Below are 22,585 nucleotides of genomic sequence, written 5' to 3'. Positions count from 1 at the left end.
TGGATATATAGATTTCCATTACTCAGCTCATTCTCAATGTGAAGGGACAGGAGAGAGGAGGTCCCTTAGGGCTGAGAAACAACCTCCGCCTGCATCCTCTGCGCATAATTGAACAAATTAGCCATGAACAGCTGTTACCTGTTAAAATGACCCACTTTCATTTTATAGCCATGGACAAGAGGTTTGATAGCATCTGTATGCTACAGTTGTCAGGCATTCTGATTAGCTCGCCGATTCCGGCTTTCAATATATCATGACAAACATAATTACCTCAACATCTCTTTTTATGGATTATACAAATGGCCAGGCGCACATAGCATGCCAAGTGTCCATCAATTACAGCCACAGTCTGCTGGTAGCCGGTCCGCTTGGCTGCATGGACTTCCTTTAAGAGAAAGGTCTTTAATGTTACTGTAAGTAAAAGCCTAATGCGGTTTCTCTTTATAAAAATGAAGATTAGAGAGCGTTGTCATTCGAGAAGTAATTGAACTGCATGGCTTGACCTCGCAGTCTCCCTGCAACATCTCAGTGTTGGCTCAACCACGTGAAGTGGAGAGAGAACACTGGCTGTGGAATCGTTCTTCAAGCAGAGTGAGTTCAAGAATGAAGACTTGGTCAAAAATGTCCATTTATAAAGTTTTAGCATTCACACGGTAGAAGTTAAGTGGCTGCAAAAGAAAAGCTGTACAGGTTAATTGCCTCAAAGTCAATCTTCAGAACTGACCTGCTGAGTGTTTCAAACATAAGTGTGTGAGGGTGAAAATGTCCATCCACTATCTAAAATAATAAGAAAAAGAAAAAGAACTTTCAAGCCTCTTGCAAGGCGCTAGACAACCTCAGTTCGGATGACATAAAGAGTTACATTTTAAAGCATTATACAGCATGTCGTCTGGGAGAACAGTAGAGCCAAAAAGATTAATTGATTAGTTGTCAACTATTCAATTAATCACTACTTATTTTGATATTTGATTAATCGGCATGAGTCATTTTTTGAGAAAGAAACAGTAAAAGTGCTCTGATTCCAGCTTCCTAAATGTGAATATTTTGTAGATTTTTTTCACTCCTCTACAACATTTAACTGAATATATTTGAGTTGTGGATAGAACAAGACATGTGAGGATGTCATGTTGGACTTTGGAAAACACTGATCAACATTTTTCACCATTTTCTTCTTTCATTTTATAGACCAAACATGTCATCAATTAATCGAGAAAACTATCAACAGATTAATCGACAATGAAAATAATTGTTAGTTGCAGCCCTAAAGAAAAGACAATCACAAAACTTTAAGCTGCACTGATTAATACTTGTTTTTTATCAGTGGATCAGTGTGTAATGTGAAAGGAGTTGCTAGTTGTCACAATCCCACTGAGAATTTTGAATTGACTGTGTCCCATCTGCTCTATGGAGTGATAGCTAGAGCTCACCTGCCCAGCTCTAAACTGCAGTCAGACATAGTTAGCAACTAGCTGGTGAACATAGTGGTGATGGTGGAGAACAAAGTAGAGTTAAAAGGAGTCTTGTGTCAATATTTGACAGGTGGCCACTAATCTATATCAACAACGTTTCATTTCCAGTATTTTTCTGGTGCTGCCTGAAATTGCACCGGATGTCCTCATTTTGGCGATCATACGCTTTCTTTGTGTTGGCATTTTAAACATCTGTTGATTTTTAACTGCTACGGTTAAATGCTCTCTCAGATCTTTGCATGGTAAATCCACACAGCTAGCTAGACTAAACAACCTTTGAACGAACACATGTTCCACCCAAACTAGTTTTTTCCCAAGGCTCTTTTGCAGAGGCACTGTTCTTTGGTCTGGGGCTTAGCGCCACCCAAGACAATTGTGATTGGTTTAAAGAAATGCCAGTAAACCAGAGCAGTTTTTCTCCTTTCCCGGAATGCCGTGTGGACTAGCCCGACTTTCCTCTTGTGAACTTGTCCATGCTTTTATCTTCAGTAGACTTGACTACTGTAACGGTGTCTTTGCAGGTCTCCCTAAAATATCAATCAGACAGCTGCATCGGATTCAGAACGCTGCTGGTTGAGTCCTCACTGAGACCAAGAGACTGGATCGCATCACTCCAGTTCTGAAGTCCTTACTCTGGCTTCTTGTGCCTAAAATAATTGATGTCAAAATACTTTTGCTAGTTTATAAATCACTAAACGGTTTAGGGCCAATATATATTTCTGATCTTCTACTACACTATGACCCCCCCCCCCCCCGAACTCTTAGGTCGTCTGGGACAGGTCTGCTTTCTGTCCCCAGAGTCAGAACTAAACAGGAGGAAGCAGCATTCAGTTTCTATGCTTCACACATCTGGAAAAAACTTCCAGAAAACTGCAGAGCCGCTGCAACTCTCAGTTTTTTTTAAATCAAGACTGAAGACCTTTTTATGTTCCATCCATCCATCCATCCATCTTCATCCGATTATCCGGTATCGGGTCGCGGGGGCAGCAGCTCCAGCAGGGAGCTTTTTTTTATGTTGCCTTTCTTAAAATGGTTTTTCATTTATTTAGTGTTCCTTGTAACTTTTATTATTTTGTTTTATCTGTTTTTTTTATTTATTTTTTATTGTTTTTATGTAAAGCACTTTGAATTGCCCTGTTGCTGAAATGTGCTATATGAATGAAGCTGCCTTGCCTTGCCTTCTCTGCCGCGCTGAGGAAGGTCTGGCAATGCGAGACTAGGTGGTCACAAACTAATTTTGCTGCATGTCTGCTTCGATGTGTTGCAAACTGTTTGCTAACGTGTTTGCTACAAAAACTTGAGACATTTTGTTTTTATGTGTCCCCAAATGGCCAAAAAAAGGATGCAAGTTTATATAATAATACTACTACTAATAATAACAATAATAAACAGTTATGTAGAACATTTATTCAAAGCGCGTTAAAATGGGCCTGTCTTCACTCATGCACTAACACCCCAGTGGCAGAAAGCTGCCAGCTACCAATTGAGAAAACACATTTTCCCACTATTAAAGGATTACCTGAGGAGAAAAAATAATGAAATTAAAGAGCAGGTGTCCAATTTGTTTTCCAAATGGAGAGCAAATCAAGTCTCATTTTAGAGGCATCTCAAGTCATCCTTCTCCTCAATGATGTGGTCACGCAGTGCGATCATCAACAGCTGACCTTTTACAGTCATAAAAGCAGCATGTGGGGAACTAGGGTTCGATCTGTACATCCTCAGCAGTAAGAGAGAGAGAGAAACTGGTGAAGTAGAGAGGATTGGTTATCCACAGCTTGTCTCGTTTGTGCAAAATATTGATTTGGAATAGATATCTTTTGGACAAAACACTCTTAAAACTCCAACTTGGAAACTTCCAGTCCTAGAGGCTGTAGTGATTACACAAACCATCATGAGATTTCATTTTAAAAAGCTTAGTAGTAGCATAAAACAAGCCAAAGAAAGATAGAGACTCAATTAGTTAAGTCCCTCATACGGGAGACTGTACACTCTTGAGATCGTGTGTTGAAATGAAGAAAATGGAAGATTTGGAAGTGAGCAAGAAAGTACAAAGGGGATTTAAATGTGTAAAATTTCACACCCGGCAAAACAGTAAGAAATCTTTTTTTTTGTCAGGGGTTTCCTCAGCCTGTTTATTCTACTTTTCCTATTGTTCTATTCCCAATACTGTATCTTAAGTTTCATATTTTCGATTTTAGTCATGAAAACAAAGTGTTTACCGGCGCGTTAAGATCTCATGAATAAAACATGTCAGTCCACTTCTTGGCAAGCGTTCAACGGGAAATGAATTATCTGAATTTTTGCTTATTTCTGATGAAAAGATTTAATTGGAAGATTGCAAAAACTGCTGCTGTTCTTGCTTGTTAATATGGCTGAATGTGTTGATGCAACACAGAGTTCTGTATCTGTTTTCTAGACCAAAGCATGCACGCAAGCAGCAGAGAGGATGTTAAAGCAATTTGCAGTAGCTCCATCAGGGCCGCATCGTGAAGCTCTGTATAGGTAAGTACTGACAGATGGTCGGATCATGTTGACAGTGTGTGTGTATGTGAGTGATAGATAGCTACTCTGTGCATAGCTGTGAAGCATAATATGATTTGGACATAAGACTGGAATCTAAATCTGATTTCAGGCAGTACTATGGGCCCAGAGCTTCACTCCTTTATCTCTGTCCCTCGCCATCCGTAACGTGGTCAGCTGCAGCTGTTCTCTCTGAGGCGTGGTCTTTCTGACCGGGGAGTACACATTATCACTTCCAATCTCAGCTTTTGGATGCCTTCGTGCCTTTTTTTAAATGACTCTCATCATATCATAGCACTCATCCTACCTGCCGCTGCCATCCAAACTGTTGTTCCATAGAAGCTCCGTATGCATCAAATATCTTTTGTTGATTTGACCGGTGGAAGGGCCTCTGTAAACTTTCAGGAGGGTTTCCCTGCATGTTTTTGTGGATCTCTTGACTGTTTGAACCCTCTCTCATTTCGCGTGAGAGCCCACTCCCCCCCTGCAGTGCAGTTACTCTCTGACAGGATTAGATGAGGAGTTCACCGCGGGGGCATCAGGCAATCTGCATACAATAGCCCACACGGCTGTGAATAAATCAACATTGATGTAAGACAATAAAGCCAATGCGGTAAGGCTATTTGTTTATTCTTATTGCACAGAGTGGCACACTTTGGATCATTTGGAGTATAAATGCATTACTTGGAGAGGAGTCAGAACACAGACCGCCCCTGCCATCTCTATTTCGCTATGTCTGGGTCCCGAGGCGGTCCGGCAGTCCACTAAAGCAGCCATTAGATAGATATCCAATCAGACTAAGGCCATTCCTTCCGGCCATCATAGAGGAAATGAAAGTCACTGATGGAGAATATGTTGAAATGGTTTGGGTAGATGGATGACTGGTCTGACTGTGTCTACAGAGCTCCCTCAGGGAAGATCCGTCCATACCTAGCTATATGCTTACCTTATATGAAAAATATCAGAATAAGTATACACCCCCTTGATATTCTTGACAGCTTGTTCATCATTCTGAAGTACAGTTTATAATGTAGGATAAAAACATCATTCAATATCATTAAGAAATGGAACATATGAAAAATCTGTCTATATATATATATATATATATATATATATATATAATATATATATATATATATATATACATACATACATGCATACATACTCAAATCAAAGTTTCAGATGTAATCCCCCGTTCCATCTTCTCCAGAAATTTAATATTTGGATTATGACTTTTGTTTTTCAGTGAATGAGAAGTATTCTCTTCTGTTACAATGTTTATCTCAGACACATCATTAGTCAACCAAAGCCTTGAGTAAAGGAAATAAAGTACACACTGATCTTTGATGCATTATTTCTCTTGTGTAACAGCATCTTTGATATCACTCATCGTGTGAATCGCACTGAAGCAACGGGCATGAACCATAGACCGTATATTAATGAACATGAACATTACATTGTGGACGTTTTATGTGTTGTGTGTGTGTGTGTGTGTGTGTGTGTGTGTGTGTGTGTGTGTGTGTGTGTGTGTGTGTGTGTGTGTGTGTGTGTGTGTGTGTGTGTGTGTGTGTGTGTGTGTGTGGTGTGTGTGTGTGTGTGTGTGTGTGTGGTGTGTGTTTTTATGCGCAACAATTCAAGAACTATGCATCATTGGAATGTAATTACTTTACCTCAAATACTCTACGCAAAAACTAGTACGGCTTGCCAGTAAGGCTTAATATAATCACGGCAAACTTTGCAAAATCCTGAACAGCTCCAACTATTTCTTGTAGATTTTACCATAAAATCTATGTCACACCCGCATTGGATAAATTCTCATCTTCACCGGAACTAAACGGAGCTGAATTAGCACAACATTTATGCATTTCTTTCACATCCACTGCCATCAGAGTCACTGTGTTCACCCGGAATAAATCACCTGACATGGGTAGAAGCTTGTAATGCCATTTCAAACATGTTAAGAGGCTAAAAGCACATTTAAAACATGCCCGGTTTCAGCCTCATGTGTGAAATATAGTTTTTTTTTTTTTGTGGCATATTTAAGAAATAAACAGTGACAAACAATACACTGAGACGAAGAACGTGTCCCAGGGCCAACAAAAAAAGAAATGGCAACAGCGATTGTTTTCATTTTTCGCACTCCAAATTTACAACAACAGAGCTACGTGTTGAAATCGACCGGAATTCTTGAACTTCTTAAAGGGATACTTTGCCGATTTGTACAGTGTGGTTTTGTTACTTTTACTCAAGGAAGGGATCTTCTTCTTTCACCCTTTTTTCACCCTTTTTTTTTGCCCTGTAAAAAAAGATGATTAGATTTCAGAACATCTTGCTCTCGTCTAGTGATGAGAGAAAAAAAAACAATTCTTGAAATATTGTAGACACATTATCATTTTGTAATTTTGAGGGGGTTGCAAGTTGTTTTATTGGATACAATACAAGTACAGTAGTACACTTTGTATTCATCAAGTCAAAAACATTTAAACATATGCAAAATAATAGACAGTCACTTCTCAGGAGTGAAGTATTTTTTCCAATATTTTTGGGCCTATTTGCTAAACAAGGACACAGAGGAATTAATTTATTACTTAGGTCAACATAGTTTTTCCAAAATGCCGTCTTTCTACTAAAATGGAAAAATGAATTGGTGCATTTATGGAGTCTAGAGTTTGCTTAATGCGGGCCAGTTCATTCAGCAGACATATAATAAGCTTTTACAAAGTGCAGTTACTGATGATGCCCGTGACATTAACGTCATGGGATGTTTTGGTTAAATGCACAAAGGGAGGACATACAGCACTTAATTTCTCCCACACTTACATTACATGACAATATCACCTCTCCTGGCAACAGTCACAGTGCCATTTGTGCATGTTAGTTTTGTCTAGGTCTGCCTCATCCCAGCTGAAGCACTGTAGCCAAAATAAAACCCAACCAGACGGAGATTTCATTTGCGGTGATGCTTTCTGTGTTTAATGATTGGCAAGTGCAAGAGAGAAGCTTTTCTTCTGTCGTAGTTTTTGTCAGTTAAAGGAAAAGTTCAAGTTTTGGGCAACATGCTTATTACTTTTCTAGCCAAATTTGATGAGAAGATTGATACCATTCATATATATATATATATATATATATATATATATATATATATATATATATATATATATATATATATTTTTTTTTTTTCCTATAAATATGAAGCTAAAGTCAGAAGATGGTTATCCTAGCTTAGCATGAATGAAGACATAGGGAAACACAGAGCTTGGCTCTGTCCACAGATAAACAAATCAGCCTACCAGCACATTTGAAAGCTCAGGATATTTTCAATATGTACAAAAAAACAACACATTTTTAAACCGGCTAAAAGTCAGCTGCCAGTTAGCTTAGCTTAGCATAAACAGAGGAAAAGGGGGATATAGACTTAGATTTTTGTGTGGACTAAACAAACGAGACATGTTTAATAGTAAGATTTAGATTTCTTTTTATCTTTCAACAGAGCCAGGTTATACTTTAGCTTCATTTATTGTACAAACACCAAAGTGGTACTTCTCTTCTCATCTAACTTATCAAGAAGCAATAAGAATATCTTTCCAAATGTTTGACTATTACTTTAAAATAAGAGAAGATCTCTTTTAGTCATGTCTGGTATTAAAAAGCAGATAAACACGTTTTCCAGATAGCATGCAAGGAAAGTGGTGACCTTCAAAACTCAGCTTGTAAAGCTGGTAAAATAAGAATGGATTGCTGTCAGTTGTAAACCCACCCACATGTTTTAAACACAAGATCAAAATTCAGCATGGGACAATTCTAATATTTGTGTGAGTGTTACCTGAATGTGTTATGTCAGCCCTGGAATCTGGCTGGTGGAGCAGGAGCAGGTTTCCCTTTACCCTCAGTTTCATTGTAGTTTGGGGAGATTTTTAATTTGAATCTGTTTATTGATCCCCAATGGGGAAATTACAATTTACACTCTGTGTCCACACTTTGTTAGTAATCACACACAGTCCTGAACTACACACACACACACACATGCTCAGGATCTGTACATGCACTAATGGAGATGGGCTGCCAGCCGAACCAGCGCCGTGAGCGGGTGGGGGGGGGGGGGGGGGGGTACGGTGCCTTGCTCAACAGCACCTGGCAGTGCCCAGGAGGTGAAGTGGAATCTCTCCAGCCACCAATCCACACTCCGTACTTTTTGGGAAAATACAGGGACTTAAACCAGTGACCCTCCGGTTCCCAACCCAACGCCCTACGGACTGAGCTACTGCCACCCCAATGTACATGTGAGTTAATTTGTGAGCAGTGGGTAACAGCAGGGCTTATTCTGTTCATGTGTGTATTGACGGGCTCTGACAGGTCAATCAATGAGAAGGAGATGCACTCTGCTGTTGGTTCATTGACCTGCTGTGCTAAAAGAGGACAAGTAAGGGTCATCTCATCCGGCTCCTCATGCTGCCTTGACTGCCTGCGCTGATTGCTAACTGAGCATCTTCTACCTTTGGGTTTCATCCATTTTTACAGAGGCTACTCCTAAATTAAGATTTTAAACAGAGCTGAGATGTCAATACAGAAACAGCGTGTGGTTATTCACAAGGTGCAGGATGTGTTTATGTTTGTGTGTTGGTTTTGCCCATATCCTATAAATCATATACTTATGTGACATTAAACAATTTGCTGCAGTTATTTGTTTAATCATGTTGCAAATAGTACATTACTATCATCTGTAGGGAATATTTAAAAAAACTAATTTTTGACATTTGAGATTTTTGAGTTAGGTACCCAATTACTTCACCAATAAAAATTCTGTTTAAATGAATTGTAATAATTTTACCAACGTGCTCTAAGAAAGCATGGATTTTTAGATGAAAATAACTTCATTATTTGAATCCTGCCAATTTCACTGTTTCAGACATATGCTTTCTAGATTGTTGTTACCTTGCAACACAAATATTAAACAAACAAAAAACAAAAACAAAAATTAAACATTACACATATTTGACCATTGCAAACAAGTTATTTTTCTGGTGCAGCTGGATAAAATCCTCATTTTATATTTGTGTACAGTGTGATCTTAGACAGCTATAGCTTCTGCTAAAACATATCATAAAAGTGTAACAAAAAATGTCATTGTATTGTATGTTATAAACACATGTTAATAATTTGGATGTTGTCCTTGACCTTAATATTAGTAATCGGTCTGCATACTTTCACATAAGCAACATTAACCGTTTTCGTCCATCTCTCACACCTAACAGCAAACAAGGCTGCTTGTATATGTGTACCCAATGTGGATCTACAATGAAAATTAAAAAAAAAAAGTTATATATATACATATATATATATAAATTCAAAGGACAGTATGACGAGAAAAGTCATAAAATTGTCATGAGAAAGTCATATTGTATTATTTTTAATGTCTGTCCATTTTATGTATTACTGTACAATAAATACCTGATAAGCGGACAAAGATGGATGGATGGATGGATGTACAATAAATAAAATACACACGTGTACATTTATTTTTTCTTTGAATGTGTACCTGTATTTACTTTATTTGACTTTTCTTCTTTAAATTAAGTTATTTTAACCAATGCTGGTAGAAATCAAGTCCTGAACCCAATGTGGGTATCTAGAACAAATGTGCCACCATCAAAATCAGGCTTACAGATGTTCTGTTGACCTGTTTGAATCCTTCATTTTTGGCTTAGGATAGTATGTCAAAAAAAGTCATGAAAAAATTCATAGCATAGTATGTCAATAAAAGAAAAAGAAAAAGTCATAGTATAGTATATCAAAAAAGCCGTAAAATATTATGTTGAAAAAGCCATAGTATAGTATGTCAAAAAAGTCATGATATATCATGTTAAAAAAAAGCAGTAAAAAGTAAAAAAAAGTGATGAAAAAGTTATAGTATGGTATGTTGAAAAAAGTACTGAAAAACTAAAAAATTGAAAAACAAAAGCCAGAATATAGTGTATATTGTATTAAATATAGCTAGAGGCTCACCCTCTCAGCTATAGTAAGAAAAGAAAAGAAAAAGTCATTGCATATTATGTTAAAAAAAGCCATGAAAATTCGTAGTATATTATGTCAAAAAAAGTAATAAAATTGTAGTCTGTCAATAAAAGTCATAGTATTGAATTCCGACAAAAGCCAGAATATATTATATGTGGACTAGAATATGGCTGAGACATAGCAGTAAGAAAAAGAAAAGAAAAAGTCATACTACAGTATGTCGAAAAAATCATAGTCTAGTACGTCAAAAAATGTCATATTTTATAGTATATTGTATTGTATTGTATTGTATAGTATGTTGAAAAAAGTCATAACACATTATATCAAAAAAGACATACTAAAGTATGTTGAAAAAATCTGAGTATAGTATGTCGATAAAAGTAAAGAAAAAGGCAAAGAATAGAATGTCGGAAAAGGTCATAGCATAGTACGTGGAAACAAGTCATAATGTATTTTTAAAAAAAAGCCATAGTACAGTACATCAATGAAAACTCATTAAAGAGTCATAGTATAGTATGTCAAGAAAAGTAATAGTATAGTATGGTGAAAAAAAGTCATTAACACATTATATTGAAAAAGACATACTACAGTATGTTGAAAAACATCTGAGTATAGTATCTCGATAAAAGTAAAGAAAAAGGCATAGAATAGTATATCGAAAAAAGTCATAGCATAGTATGTGGAAAAAAGTCATAATGTATTATTTCGAAAAAGCCATAATGTACTATGTCGAAAAAGTCATGAAAAAGTCATAGTGTAGTACATCAATGAAATTCATTCATTATGTCAAAAAAGCCATAGTATAGTATGTCTATAAATATGTTTATAAAAAGTAAAAAAAAAAAAAAAAAGTCATAGTATAGTATGTCGAAAAAAGTAAAGAAAAAGTCATGGTGTAGTATGTTGAAAAGTCATAATATATCACGTCTAAAAAGCCATAGTACAGTAAGTCAAGAAAAATCATATTAATGAATTCCAAAAAAAGACAGACTATAGTATGTTGAAATATAGTCACTAAAACTCCTAGTATAGTATGTTAAAAAAGTCATAAAAAGTCACAGTACAGTATGACAAAACAAATCATAGTATAATATGTTGGAAAAAAAATAAAGAAAAAGTCATAGTATAGTATGTCGAAAAAAAGCTATAGTATAGTATGTTGTCAAAAGTCATAATATATTATGTCAAAAAAGCCATACTACAGTATGTCGAAAAGAGTCATAGTATATTATTACGAAAAAGCCATAGCATAGTATGTCGAAAAAAGTCACAGTATGTAATTTCGACAAAAGTCACAATATAGTATGTCAAAAACAATCATTAAAAAGTAATAGCATAGTATAACGATAAAATGTTGTCAAAGAGTCATAGAGGGTGACAAAGACACAGGAGGCAGTGTTCTTATAAGGAGGGGAAATTTTATTTATAACACATGGTGCTGACAGGGAGTCTCCAGCTAGGCATCTATATTACAAGGTTGATCTGCAAGGCTGCGCATTTACTGTACGGTATTTGGAAACCAAGATTGCAGTGGCACTATAAACACACGCTTGAAACAAGAGATTCTTTCCCTTTTTTTCTTTTTTTTCTTCATTTTCTTACAAAATGGTACAAACAACAATACAAAATATTTGTGCTGTTGACAATTTACAAAAAAGGTCTTTTGACTCTATAACTGTGCAATACTTTTTTCAGGATTTTTTTTCTCTCCTCCATCTGAAACTAAGTGAGTATGGTACAGCAGAATCCCATTCTGGACTGCAACCTGGGTCATGCGGGCTGCGACACATTTTAAAATGTTGTATGGTTACTGTAATAGAACTCATCTGTCCATTATAAAAAGACACATGCAAAAAGCTCCAATTGTACAGGTACAGTTTTCCTAACTTGGTCTGTTTAGCTTCAAGCAAATACTACATTATGTACACTTGGACTTGAGCAGTATTGGGTATCGTATGAAACACTGCTGCCTGTCTGTCTTTGTAGTTCTGGCCATAGCAGAGAAAAAGTCTGACTTCTGCTGGAGCCTCCCGTCATGTGTGTCCATGGGAAGGCAGTGTCCCAAGTGAGACCGAGTGTCCTTTAACTAACACCAGTCAGAGAGGCAGAAGAGCCGTTGTTGACACAGCCAGTGGACAGTGGTGGATTACAGCAGTTCAGTTCCTTCATTCTATCATTTGCTAATTCCCCCCTTATTTAAGTAAGAGAACATCAATAAGACAAGTGGACCAAGTATGTAACAAGTAATAATCAATCTTCCTTTGTTTCCCCTCACTAATTGCATTTAAAAGGGGGGGTTAAGACCGACTCCACTGATGATTTGCTGCCATGTGTCAATGCGAGTCATTGATAACATTCAGTATCATATTGGCATTGTGTCAAGTATGTATGAATGACACAGGTATAAATGTCAGTTACCTTGTGTGAAGAGTGTGTATGCGTGGGCCTCCTGCTGTGTTTGGCCCTGAACGTCTGATTAGAGAGCACAAGCATTTTCTGAAGCACGCCTTTATTCTGTGAACACTGCATGGCCTTCAGTAATGGTGGAGCTCTGCAGCTGAATTAGAACAGTCCTGAAAGGGCTCATACAGTATAATATAGAACACTCACATATATACAGTAAGGCCTAGAGGAGTGAGTGTGTGCTAGTATAGACTGTACAAGTTGGTTTGAAGTGAAACCTTTTCACCACGATGAAGCTAAACTTGAACAGCGATGCGAGTATGGCTGTAAGCTCATATAGAATCAAACCGATTCTCTTAAATGCACATGGCTTTTTGGGGTGAGATATATACCTTGCCAAGTATTCATAAAAACAAAACTGGAGTGAAAGAAAACGCAAAGACCACACAGAAATTATGTTACCAAATGTATAAAAATGTTCTGTATATACAACATGTATAGGTCAGAAATAATCACAAATAGCAGAAAGTAACAGCTGTGTTTATTTTGTGAAGATATTCTGTAGGCTGAGGAGCAATCGGATAGATAAACAGCTTACCTAGCAGCAAGCTGTAGAAACGGCTTCTCAGTTCTATTCTGCTTTTGCTCTCAGCTGACAGCCATCCTGAACGTAGCCCCTGTCAGATTCTACATAGCAAGGTGCAATATTTGCCCATGTATGTGTTCCTCCACATCAAGAGAGTCCTACCCTGTTGACCTTATTAATTACACTATAACCTGACTTCCCTTGTTTATAGTCAAATCAAACTTTCATCATTTTATTGTTTCATTGCATAAATATGACATTTTTTCCATTTATTTTATTTCAGTTCAATTTATATCTTGTCAGAAATTAATTATTTTCTATCCAGCCTCAAGTATAGTTACAATTGTTATTACGCTTTGTGAAAACTAAAGATTGTTGTTATGTACAGCTTGCTTCATAAATTCATATGAACCATGAACAGGTGAGGAACAGTTGAACAGCAGCCGGAGAAAAATGAGAGGTGGAGGAACATTGTTGTCACTGAGATTTCCTTCAAGCCTGCATCATATTCATAATTAATAGAAGATCTGGTCAATCCACATCAAGCTGGCACCTGGCTACAACCGAGGAGTGTTTCATTGGGCTCTCAGAAGATAAGGAATGATTAAACCTTTCTATCATTCACCCTTAAAACATGTTTTGCATATTTAAATAATTTAATACAATGACTAAATCTCTTTTTTCAATTCTCTATATTCTTTTTCATTAAGTCACAACAAGACTGTCTGTCGAGATGTCTTTTATAGCGCCATTACTGAAGCTTTAGTTTTGCAAGTCTGCATTGATAAAGTACAGAACTTCACAACAGACTTTCCCTTACTCTAACTTCTTTTCAAAACCTCTTGAACTTGCAGCCAAACATTTCAGGAGAAATTTTCAGATGAATGAAATGCTGCCTGAACAAGACAGATTGGGAAGGCGCTAAGTCCCTGGCTGAGGCTCAGTTCCCTTAGTTTCTGTGACAGGGACCAGCACCAAAGTCTGTATATTAAAAGTTTGCTGAAAAACCACAGTGAATCAACAAAAGAAAAAAAAAAAAACACAAAAGAGAGAAAGGGATCTCATAATGGGGCTCGTACAAGCTCACAACTTTGTATGCAACGCTGTTGGAGCCATTTAAAGTCATCTAGTATTTTTCTTTCCCTCGTGTTTGTACAGTTTATATAGTTTTCTTTGACACATTTACCACAAAATAACTGGTGCCATGTTAATTACCTTTGGGTGAAGGGATACACATGCACACTTTAAATGATCTTAAAGGCAGTCTCCTTAAATAACCCTCATGCCTATTTCATATACAATAACACGTATGACTTTTCAGTCTTCAAAATATTTCGTAACAAGCCTCATCAAGTTTTGTGCAAATACTGAGAGCTCAAAACAAACACAGCTGCTATTGAAGCCACAATTAACAAAAACACGCACTGCATATCTTCTCTAAGACAGTCCCATCATGTTTTTTTGTGATTTCAGTCATCACATTCAAGTTGGCTGTGATCTAGGAGCACGTATTTGCCCGACTTGAAAAATTAATGATTTGTCCATAACTTACATACACACTGTAGGCCTATGTACAGTATGTCTACATAAAGCGCCCTCGTAAGCCAATCAATGCTCCTCTGAAACCGACACTGAAATCTCCTGCAGCTACCACAGCGCTGCAGTAGAAATGACAAGGGGAGGTCTGAGTTAAAGGGTCAGGGGTCATATGGAGGCATGTGAGACCAGAAAATGGCAACCAATCCTGAGTTAGCGGGAGTCGGCTAAAATACGCACCACTGAAGGCACTTTTTAAACAACAGTGCTTCTGTTCTAAGTAATTCAAGTTCAAGAAAGAATAAACCAGGGCCCTCTGTGCAGGAAGGACTTTCATATCTGTGTTCCTCTTTTCTTTTCCTTTTGTTCCCCTCAGACAAAGCAAGCAGCTCAACCTAAAGCTTCTGCAGAGAGGCAGGCGGGGGCTGACAGGGAGGGAAAAGTGAAAACCCTCAGGAATAGAGAACGGCTCGACTCAAAAGGGAGTGGGGACAAAAAAAAAAGCTACATAAACTAAAGGAAAAACAAAACCAGACAACTAAAAAACTAAAATCTACATCTAGCATAACACCAAAAATGAAAAAAAGCTAAACTATGTGAAGTCTACAATTCAGAGCTTCCGTTTCAGTCTTAGAGCAGGAGACGGTTGAGAAGAGCACTCGGAACTGACTCACAACACCGGTCCTCTGTGGTGGGTAATTTGATTGGTTGGTTGGTCGGTCAGTCAGTTGGTCAGTGTGAACATGTAACTTGTGTTCAATACGGGTTTAACAGCCCCATGTGTTAGAGGGGCAGAGCATGGCAGGCCAGCTGACGGAACGAGGGTGTGGGTGTCTGTGTGTGTGGGTGTGTGTGGGTGTGTTTATGTTTGACTGGGCAGATTTAATCATCATCCCCTCCTCCGTACATGTCGGCCAGCTTCCTGAAGCGGGGGCCCCAGTCGTTGAGGTAGTCATAGTCCTGGTCCCCCGTGCTGGAGGAGTTGAGGGAGCTGACGGAGCCGGCAGTGGAGCCACTGCCCTCGTAGTCAAACACCAGCAGGGAGTCGTACGGGGGAGCTGTGGGGTCGTTGTCTGCTGCTCGCAGACCCTAAACAGGACAGAGAGGGGGAAAGGTAGTGGTGAGCAATCACGTGCCTGCAGTGGAGAATATCATTTTAAATAAAAAGGCAGGTTTATGAAACAGCAAAAAGATGTTAAAAGCCAACACCACTGATGTAGTATTGCATTCACATAAGAGTCATCAAAAAAAGAAAAACACGAATCTCTGGGGCCGAGATATCCTGACAGAAGTCCCCAGTATGGGTCAAGCTCTGAAAATGCCCGATTCTCTATTTCCCACGTTGCACCCAAAGCCATCTTTTCTTTATACTGAAACTCAGCTTCCCCAGTTTGTAAATACCACTTTTTGTTACAAATTTGTAATCTACGAGCCCACGCAGAGAAAAAACCCTGATGACATCACTGTGACATCATCAGGGTTATTTTCTCAGAGCCACAGAGATGTACCTGCATTCCCAGGCTGAGCAGTACTTTCTATGACTGTTAAACAGACCTTTATGTCTAAATTGGTATTTATTGTAAAGAATTGAAAAGAATAGTGTTATATGATATAATTGAAATATTAGCAGCATTTTGCTATAGCTGGTCAAGCTGGGTTTCATTTAGCTTTCTTTATATACTGGTGGTGGTTTAATCTATAACAATGAATAATGTTTTATAAAACTGATATTTGTACAATCTCAAAATTCTACTTCTAGTAACTATTACTAAATGTGGTGCACAAAGTTTAGTAGATAGTAGAGGTGTAAAGTAATGAAATGTACTTTCTGCTGCTGGCACCTAATCAATGCTATCCTGTAACTGTATGCAGTTGAATAAAGTATACATGGTATTGTCGATGGAAAACATTGGAAATAGTGTACATTATATTGTTTTGAATCTTTTCATTGTCTCATCGTTGTACAAAAGTTGAATCTAAGCTAATAACAGCATATATTTGTTGTCACCATACTAGGTGAACTCTGTAATGCAATAATAAACAAGGTACTTTTGGTGAATTTTGGATAAATAGTTAAAACATTAGATGTTACGGTTTGCTTTGTTTTCTGTTCTATTGTTATCTGGTATTTTGGTTCTAATTCTTTTCTCCTTGTGATTGTGTCATTTTCAGTCTTGTTTTGTATTACTTTCTGTTTCATTGTGATAGTGGCTTTCTGTACTGTCTTGTCTAGTTTTATTTCCTGTGTTTTCCAGCCCTGCCTCTTGATTCCTCGTTACGCTCTGTATTTAGTCATTGTCTTCCCCTTGTCCTTTGTCAGATCATTTTGTGTGTGTTCGTAGTTCGCTGCGTCAGCGTGCTGTGTGTTTTCCTGGCTGTTCTGTTTATTTCCCCGGTTCCTGTTCTTCATGTTTCCTCATTTTTTGACCTGCCCCTCTCAGGACTCCCTTTGTTTAGTTGTATTTTGTTTTTTAGGATAAAAAAAAATCATACAACTCAGACTTCTTGCATTTGGGTCCACAATTCCCTGAATTGCACCACTGAAGACTTCTTGGGGGCAAGTATCTGTGGTAAAAGCTCAGTAGGCCTAAATTATTACAACCTTTATTTACTCAGGTGGTCTCAACATTGAGATCCGGAGGAGTACAGCAGAAGAAACAGAACAGATATGAGACACAAAACAAAACACAGCGAGTCAAACACAATCACATATAAATAGCATTAGAAACATCTTTCCACTTTCTGAATCACTGAAAATTCCTGTATTCTGTACTACAGGTAGGGTGTGCATAACATAGGGTGTTTCATGTACATATATTAATAGCGGGATGCATAGGCCAAGTCTGAAATTGATTCATCCATATGTGATCAAACCACATTCATCAATATTTTGTTACCGTTTCATGTATAAGATGTATGGCGATCTGTAAGTTTTCTGCCGGCGTGCAAACCCACACTTGTTTCTTAGAATAACAAATGGCATTGAAGGTTCGGGCAGGTGAAGAGAATGGACTTCATTCACTTCACTGAAACACAGAGAGATGCTATGGATAGAAACCTAAAAAGCCTCAACCCCCCGGGGTACAGTGCATGGCAGGAACACTATGTGTGTGCTGTGTTTGTGTTTTACCAGACTGCTGGAGCGAGATCAGGTGAGTATGTGTGAGTGGGGGAGAGAGAGGGAAGTAGAAAGAAAGAGAGAGAGAGGCAGAGCGACAAGGCTGGATGGATCAAAGCTGAACAGCTGCCAACACCTCTCGAGTGTGAACGTGTTGTCATGAGTCTGTCAATCAGCATTTTCTCGCATCAGTGTGCCAACACTAAAGTTGTGTGTGTGTGTGTGTGTGTGTGTGTGTGTGTGTGTGTGTGTGTGTGTGTGTGTGTGTGTGTGTGTGTGTGTGTGTCTGTGCAGGTGCCGTGAGAGCAGCTGTAAAGTAAAACAAAACTCTATGATGTTCCCATCTCCATACTGGAGTTAACATATTGAACAGCATTTAGAAATGAATAATCACATTAAATGTCAGATCGATGGAAAGTGAAAGTGAGAGGCCAGCTCGCTGTCGGAGAAACAATCTAATGACGGTTGAGTTGTGTCTCCACTTTGTGAGTGAGTGTGGATTCACCTCGTGGATGAAGTCCCCGATGTCTCCAGGGTGGGGCACAACAGGTCTGATAGGGTACTGGGACTCAGGGATGATGGGACGTTCATCCACTCTGCGGACACCAGGCGGTTTGCTAATAATGTGCTCCAAGGAGTCAGGCTGCTGCAGCTGGCTTAGGTCGTAGTCCTGCACATTCACACGGGCATACAGATGTAAGATGGCCCAAAAGGTCAACATAGAAAGTGTGTGTGTGTGTGTGTGTGTGTCTGAGGATCTCACCTGGTCCTCCTCTCCTCCTCCCTCTTCATCGTATTTGAGAATGTTGTCTCTGACATCGTCTTCAGGGTCAATAAGCAGCTGCTTGGTGTGTCTCTCCTTCTCTCTGCGCTTGATCCACACCACAAACAACAGCACCATGCCTGCATCCACACACACACACACACACACACACACCACACACACACACACACACACAAACACAACACACACAAACACACACAAAGAACATGAGATTTTCTATTAAGAATCTTCCTTGTGTGTTGCTTGTCTTCCTTGGGAGAGAAAACTAAAAAAGTCAATGGGATCTACTTGGTCATATAAGCATCAAAATAATTAAAAACAATAAATGTGAATCATTTCCAAAACTTGTATTGGTGGTAGTAGTAATAATGAAATTAATGGATCATTAACACAGAATATAGTATCCAACATTTTACAATCTGCTGAAGAAACCCTAAAGCGGCAGTTGAATTTTTCTGTAAGACTTGTCTATACGTATGAACAATGCAACCCACAACAACAAGAAAAGCCAGTGGCATGAATCACTAGCAGCAGATATTTACCCTACCAGGAAAAGAAGACAGAAACCTCCTTGTCAAGAGATGCCGGAGAGGGTTTCAACAATCCAGACATGAATCCATTACACAGACTATTCTTCATGTTGTTGTATTGCAGCCTGGTGAATGTTAAATGACTGAGTCCTGAACTGCACATTTTTTGGCAGAAAGGAAAATCAAAGCAGGCAGCTTTAACTTGTTGATATATAGTATATACAGTCAAAGGTTTGACTGGGTCTGTATATATAAAGTGAGTGAATGCAATATGAACAGCTGATACTCACTGAGCAGAATGATGATGCAGATGAGGATGGAGATGATGGCTCCGGTTCCCAGGCCAGCCGCCGCGACGGCCCCCAGAGTGGTGCAGTCTCCGTGTTCGTCGCAGGGACACACCTTGATTTTGATGACCGACCTGTTGGACAACGGAGGGTTCCCCGAGTCTGACACAATTACAGGGACCTCATACACCCCCGGCTCTAAATATATCTGATATCGCAGCCCTAGACGAGCGTAATCACCTATGAAGAGGGAAGAGGAAAGCGATAAGTTACTAGATGTAACTAATCATCACATTTTTTAATGTTAAACTCTAAATTGGTTGTACGTTTTAGTTACTGTCTAGTCTCACTGTGCTTCGCCTTGCTAGACCTTCCTCCACAGCACTGCAGAGGAGGGTCTCCACACAGCATTCCGGGATGGGAGAAAACGTGCTCTGGTTTATTGGGATTTCTTTAAACCAATCACAATCGTCATGGGTGGTGCTAAGCTCTGCAAGTTGCCGCTGCAAAATAGCCTCAGGAAACTTATTTTGGTGGAACGTGTACGTTCAAAAGTTGTTTTAGTCATGCAAGAGAAAACTCAGATTGGACAGATAGTCTAGCTAGGATTTACCCGGCAGAGCTCTGAGCAGTTAACACAAAGAAAGCGGAAGGAAATGGACGTCGCCGAAAAGAAATGCATCCGGCGGAATTTCCGGCAGTGTAATGTCGTGGATATATACTAGTTATTTTCTGACCAAAATCTGGAAAATTGCTTCTACATAGGGCCAGGCAATATGGTTAAAATCTATATCATTGTATTCATTTAACATTTTTTTAATCAATCTACATGATCTGGCACAAAAAAAAACACATACAAAGTTATATACTGTAAATAATAAAAAAAAAAACTTTTGCTGGTTTTAAATTACAAAAACAACAACGTTCAACAACAACAACAACAACATTATCACAGCAAAATTACAATAAATGATTTTGGTGAGTCAGCAGCATATAAAAAAATTGATAAAGATTGGTATTACGTGGATTAATTCTACACAATGTTTTGCTACACATGTACCGTGGCTTAAGTAAGTGTACACACCCATGCTAAAGTTGATTAAAAAGATGAATCAAATTTGGAAATTGATCTTAACGCCTTAATTCAAAACAATTAGGAAAATCCAATCTTTTAAGCACACCAATTGACAGACTCATCATCACATACCCTTCACCATACCTAGGGATTGGTATGGTTCTATTTCATTTATCTTAATAGCTGGTTTGATTTGCATTGAGAGACGATCTTATGGAAAGTTCCCCATACCTATCTCTAGGTTTGATGAAGGGTATGTGATGATGTCGGGCTATTTGAATTCCAAAGGCCAAGGGAACTTTATCAGGATGCATAGTATCCTGGATCCATGAAATAACTGGCCTTTAAAAATAAAAATGTGCCTGCTTCTATGGGAATTTAACATAGGGGTGTGTAGACCTATGCCCCCTGTATTTTAAAGAACATTTATTTATTTACAATACATTATTCATTAACAAAGAAAATTGGTATCCTTAAAAGGTTGGATTTTCCTAAATATTTTGAATAAAGGTATTAAGATAAATTTCCAAAAGATGTTTTTTATTTCTCTTTTAATCAACTTTAGCATGGGTGTGTAAACTTTCTCAAGCTACTGTAAACAGTGGCACTGATCATACATTAATTTTCATAAGTTCTCTAGTGCTGTTGTTCAACACGGACACCTCCTCACCACTGATCCGAGAAATTGTCCAGTTGCGTCGGATGCTGGTGGGAAAGTTGGGCAGTTCAAAGACAAAGGGTCCAGCGTTGGGGTCTGTGTCAGCATCAGCGGCAGTGATGTTAACACCGTGGACGTTCTTGTTCACCCGCTCACAGATCTGAGACTCCCTGGGTATGAGCGCTGGAGGGTTGTCATTAATATCTATCAGATAAATCTGCAGCGTGCCTGTGCCACTGGCTGCAGGAGAGCCTGGGAGCAGAGAGAGGAAAGAGAAAATAGTATCATGATGGGAGGAAAAGATGACAAGAGAAGACATTTGCAGTGAAAGGGACGACTGAGAGGGAAGAGAGACAGGAGTTGAAGGCCAACACAGGGAAAGCAAATAGAAAAGGAAACTATGTCTATTCACAATGGTGATGTTAGAGGTAGGGATGCTGTAGTAGGACCTTGACAGAAATACTTTTGACAGTTGCGCTTTCCAGCTCTTCTTTTAGCCTCGGAGCCAAATTAAACCATCAGAGTCGATCCTGAGGCAGGCAGAGCCCATCCAATCACATATAGACGGCTTAGGTACAATAATGATGACTGTAACACAATCAAACAAGTCCTTGTCTGTGTGTATTTACACAAAACTAGAAGGGCAATCTACGATTCGGCAGATAAAAGCACATCTGTCTGAAATTTTAACAATGGATTTCTGAAAGGTAAACAGGTTATTCTAATGGTGGTGCACATCTTATATGCCTATGTGTTCATGTGTTAAGAGTATATCTGTGTGCTCACATACAAAATTATTCCTTGCTCACACATAAACAGTGATGGGAATAACAGCGTTATAAAATAACAATAATAATAATACTTTTTTCAGTAACGAGCAATCTAATTCATTACTCTTCCCATCTTAATAACATTGTTACCGTTACTGCCGAAAAGTGCGGCGCGTTACTATAATTGAAGTTTTTTTTTTTCATCAGACCAACTAGATCTCTGACTAGTTCTCAGACCTTTTTTTCTTTCTTGGTCAGCGGGCCGTGCACGAGACAAGCGCATAAATGCTGACGATCGGATGAAGTTGAGTAAAATCTCATGGTAAGCCAATCAGAGGTAGAGTTGGGCAGGTGTTCATAAGCACGCTTAGTCGGACACAACGAACAACACAAGCGAGTGAGTCAACGAGAGACAGGTATGGCGTTATGACGTTTTCCTGCTAAAGATTTTCCACCGTGGTCAGAAAACATAGGCACTATGACTCTAGAGTGGCTACTCGCTCCAAAGCTAATCACTGTCACAACTCACTTCTCCCTCACTCTATCACACACAAACACACACACACACACACACACACACAGGCTTGATGCACACACCAAAAGTTACGTAACTTACGTTATGTGCAAAAGTGTATATATTTATAAATTTTTGCTATAGCGCATAACAAGCATTATTTAAATTTTACCCAGTTGTGGCCTGAGGGGCAATAAATCAAAACAAAAACTCCAAAACATCTATTGTGTCATTTGTATCGATCCACTAGACATACAGTGGTGTGAAAAAGTGTTTGCCCCCTTCCTCATTTCCTGTTCCTTTGCATGTTTGTCACACTTAAG

The 22,585-nt window shown here is 38.6% G+C and overlaps 1 protein-coding gene across 1 annotated transcript in view; it reads right to left on the bottom strand.

Annotated features, from left to right (window-relative positions):
- Positions 1-11,399: 11,399 nt before the first annotated feature.
- Positions 11,400-22,585, bottom strand: part of LOC116692606 (cadherin-4) — a 259,858-nt gene continuing 248,672 nt past the window's right edge. The window contains exons 13-17 of the mRNA XM_032521044.1: positions 20,991-21,230; positions 19,249-19,485; positions 18,408-18,547; positions 18,150-18,314; positions 11,400-15,615 (exon numbers count right to left, since the gene is read on the bottom strand). Coding sequence (XP_032376935.1) covers positions 15,409-15,615; positions 18,150-18,314; positions 18,408-18,547; positions 19,249-19,485; positions 20,991-21,230 — 989 coding nt within the window. The 3' untranslated portion in view covers positions 11,400-15,408. The remainder of the gene's footprint in view (positions 15,616-18,149; positions 18,315-18,407; positions 18,548-19,248; positions 19,486-20,990; positions 21,231-22,585) is intronic.

The sequence above is a fragment of the Etheostoma spectabile genome, chromosome 7 (assembly GCF_008692095.1).
Source record: "Etheostoma spectabile isolate EspeVRDwgs_2016 chromosome 7, UIUC_Espe_1.0, whole genome shotgun sequence".
NCBI lineage: Eukaryota > Metazoa > Chordata > Actinopteri > Perciformes > Percidae > Etheostoma > Etheostoma spectabile.
Note: the sequence above shows the minus strand (reverse complement) of the source record. Positions and strands in the feature narration are given on the sequence as shown.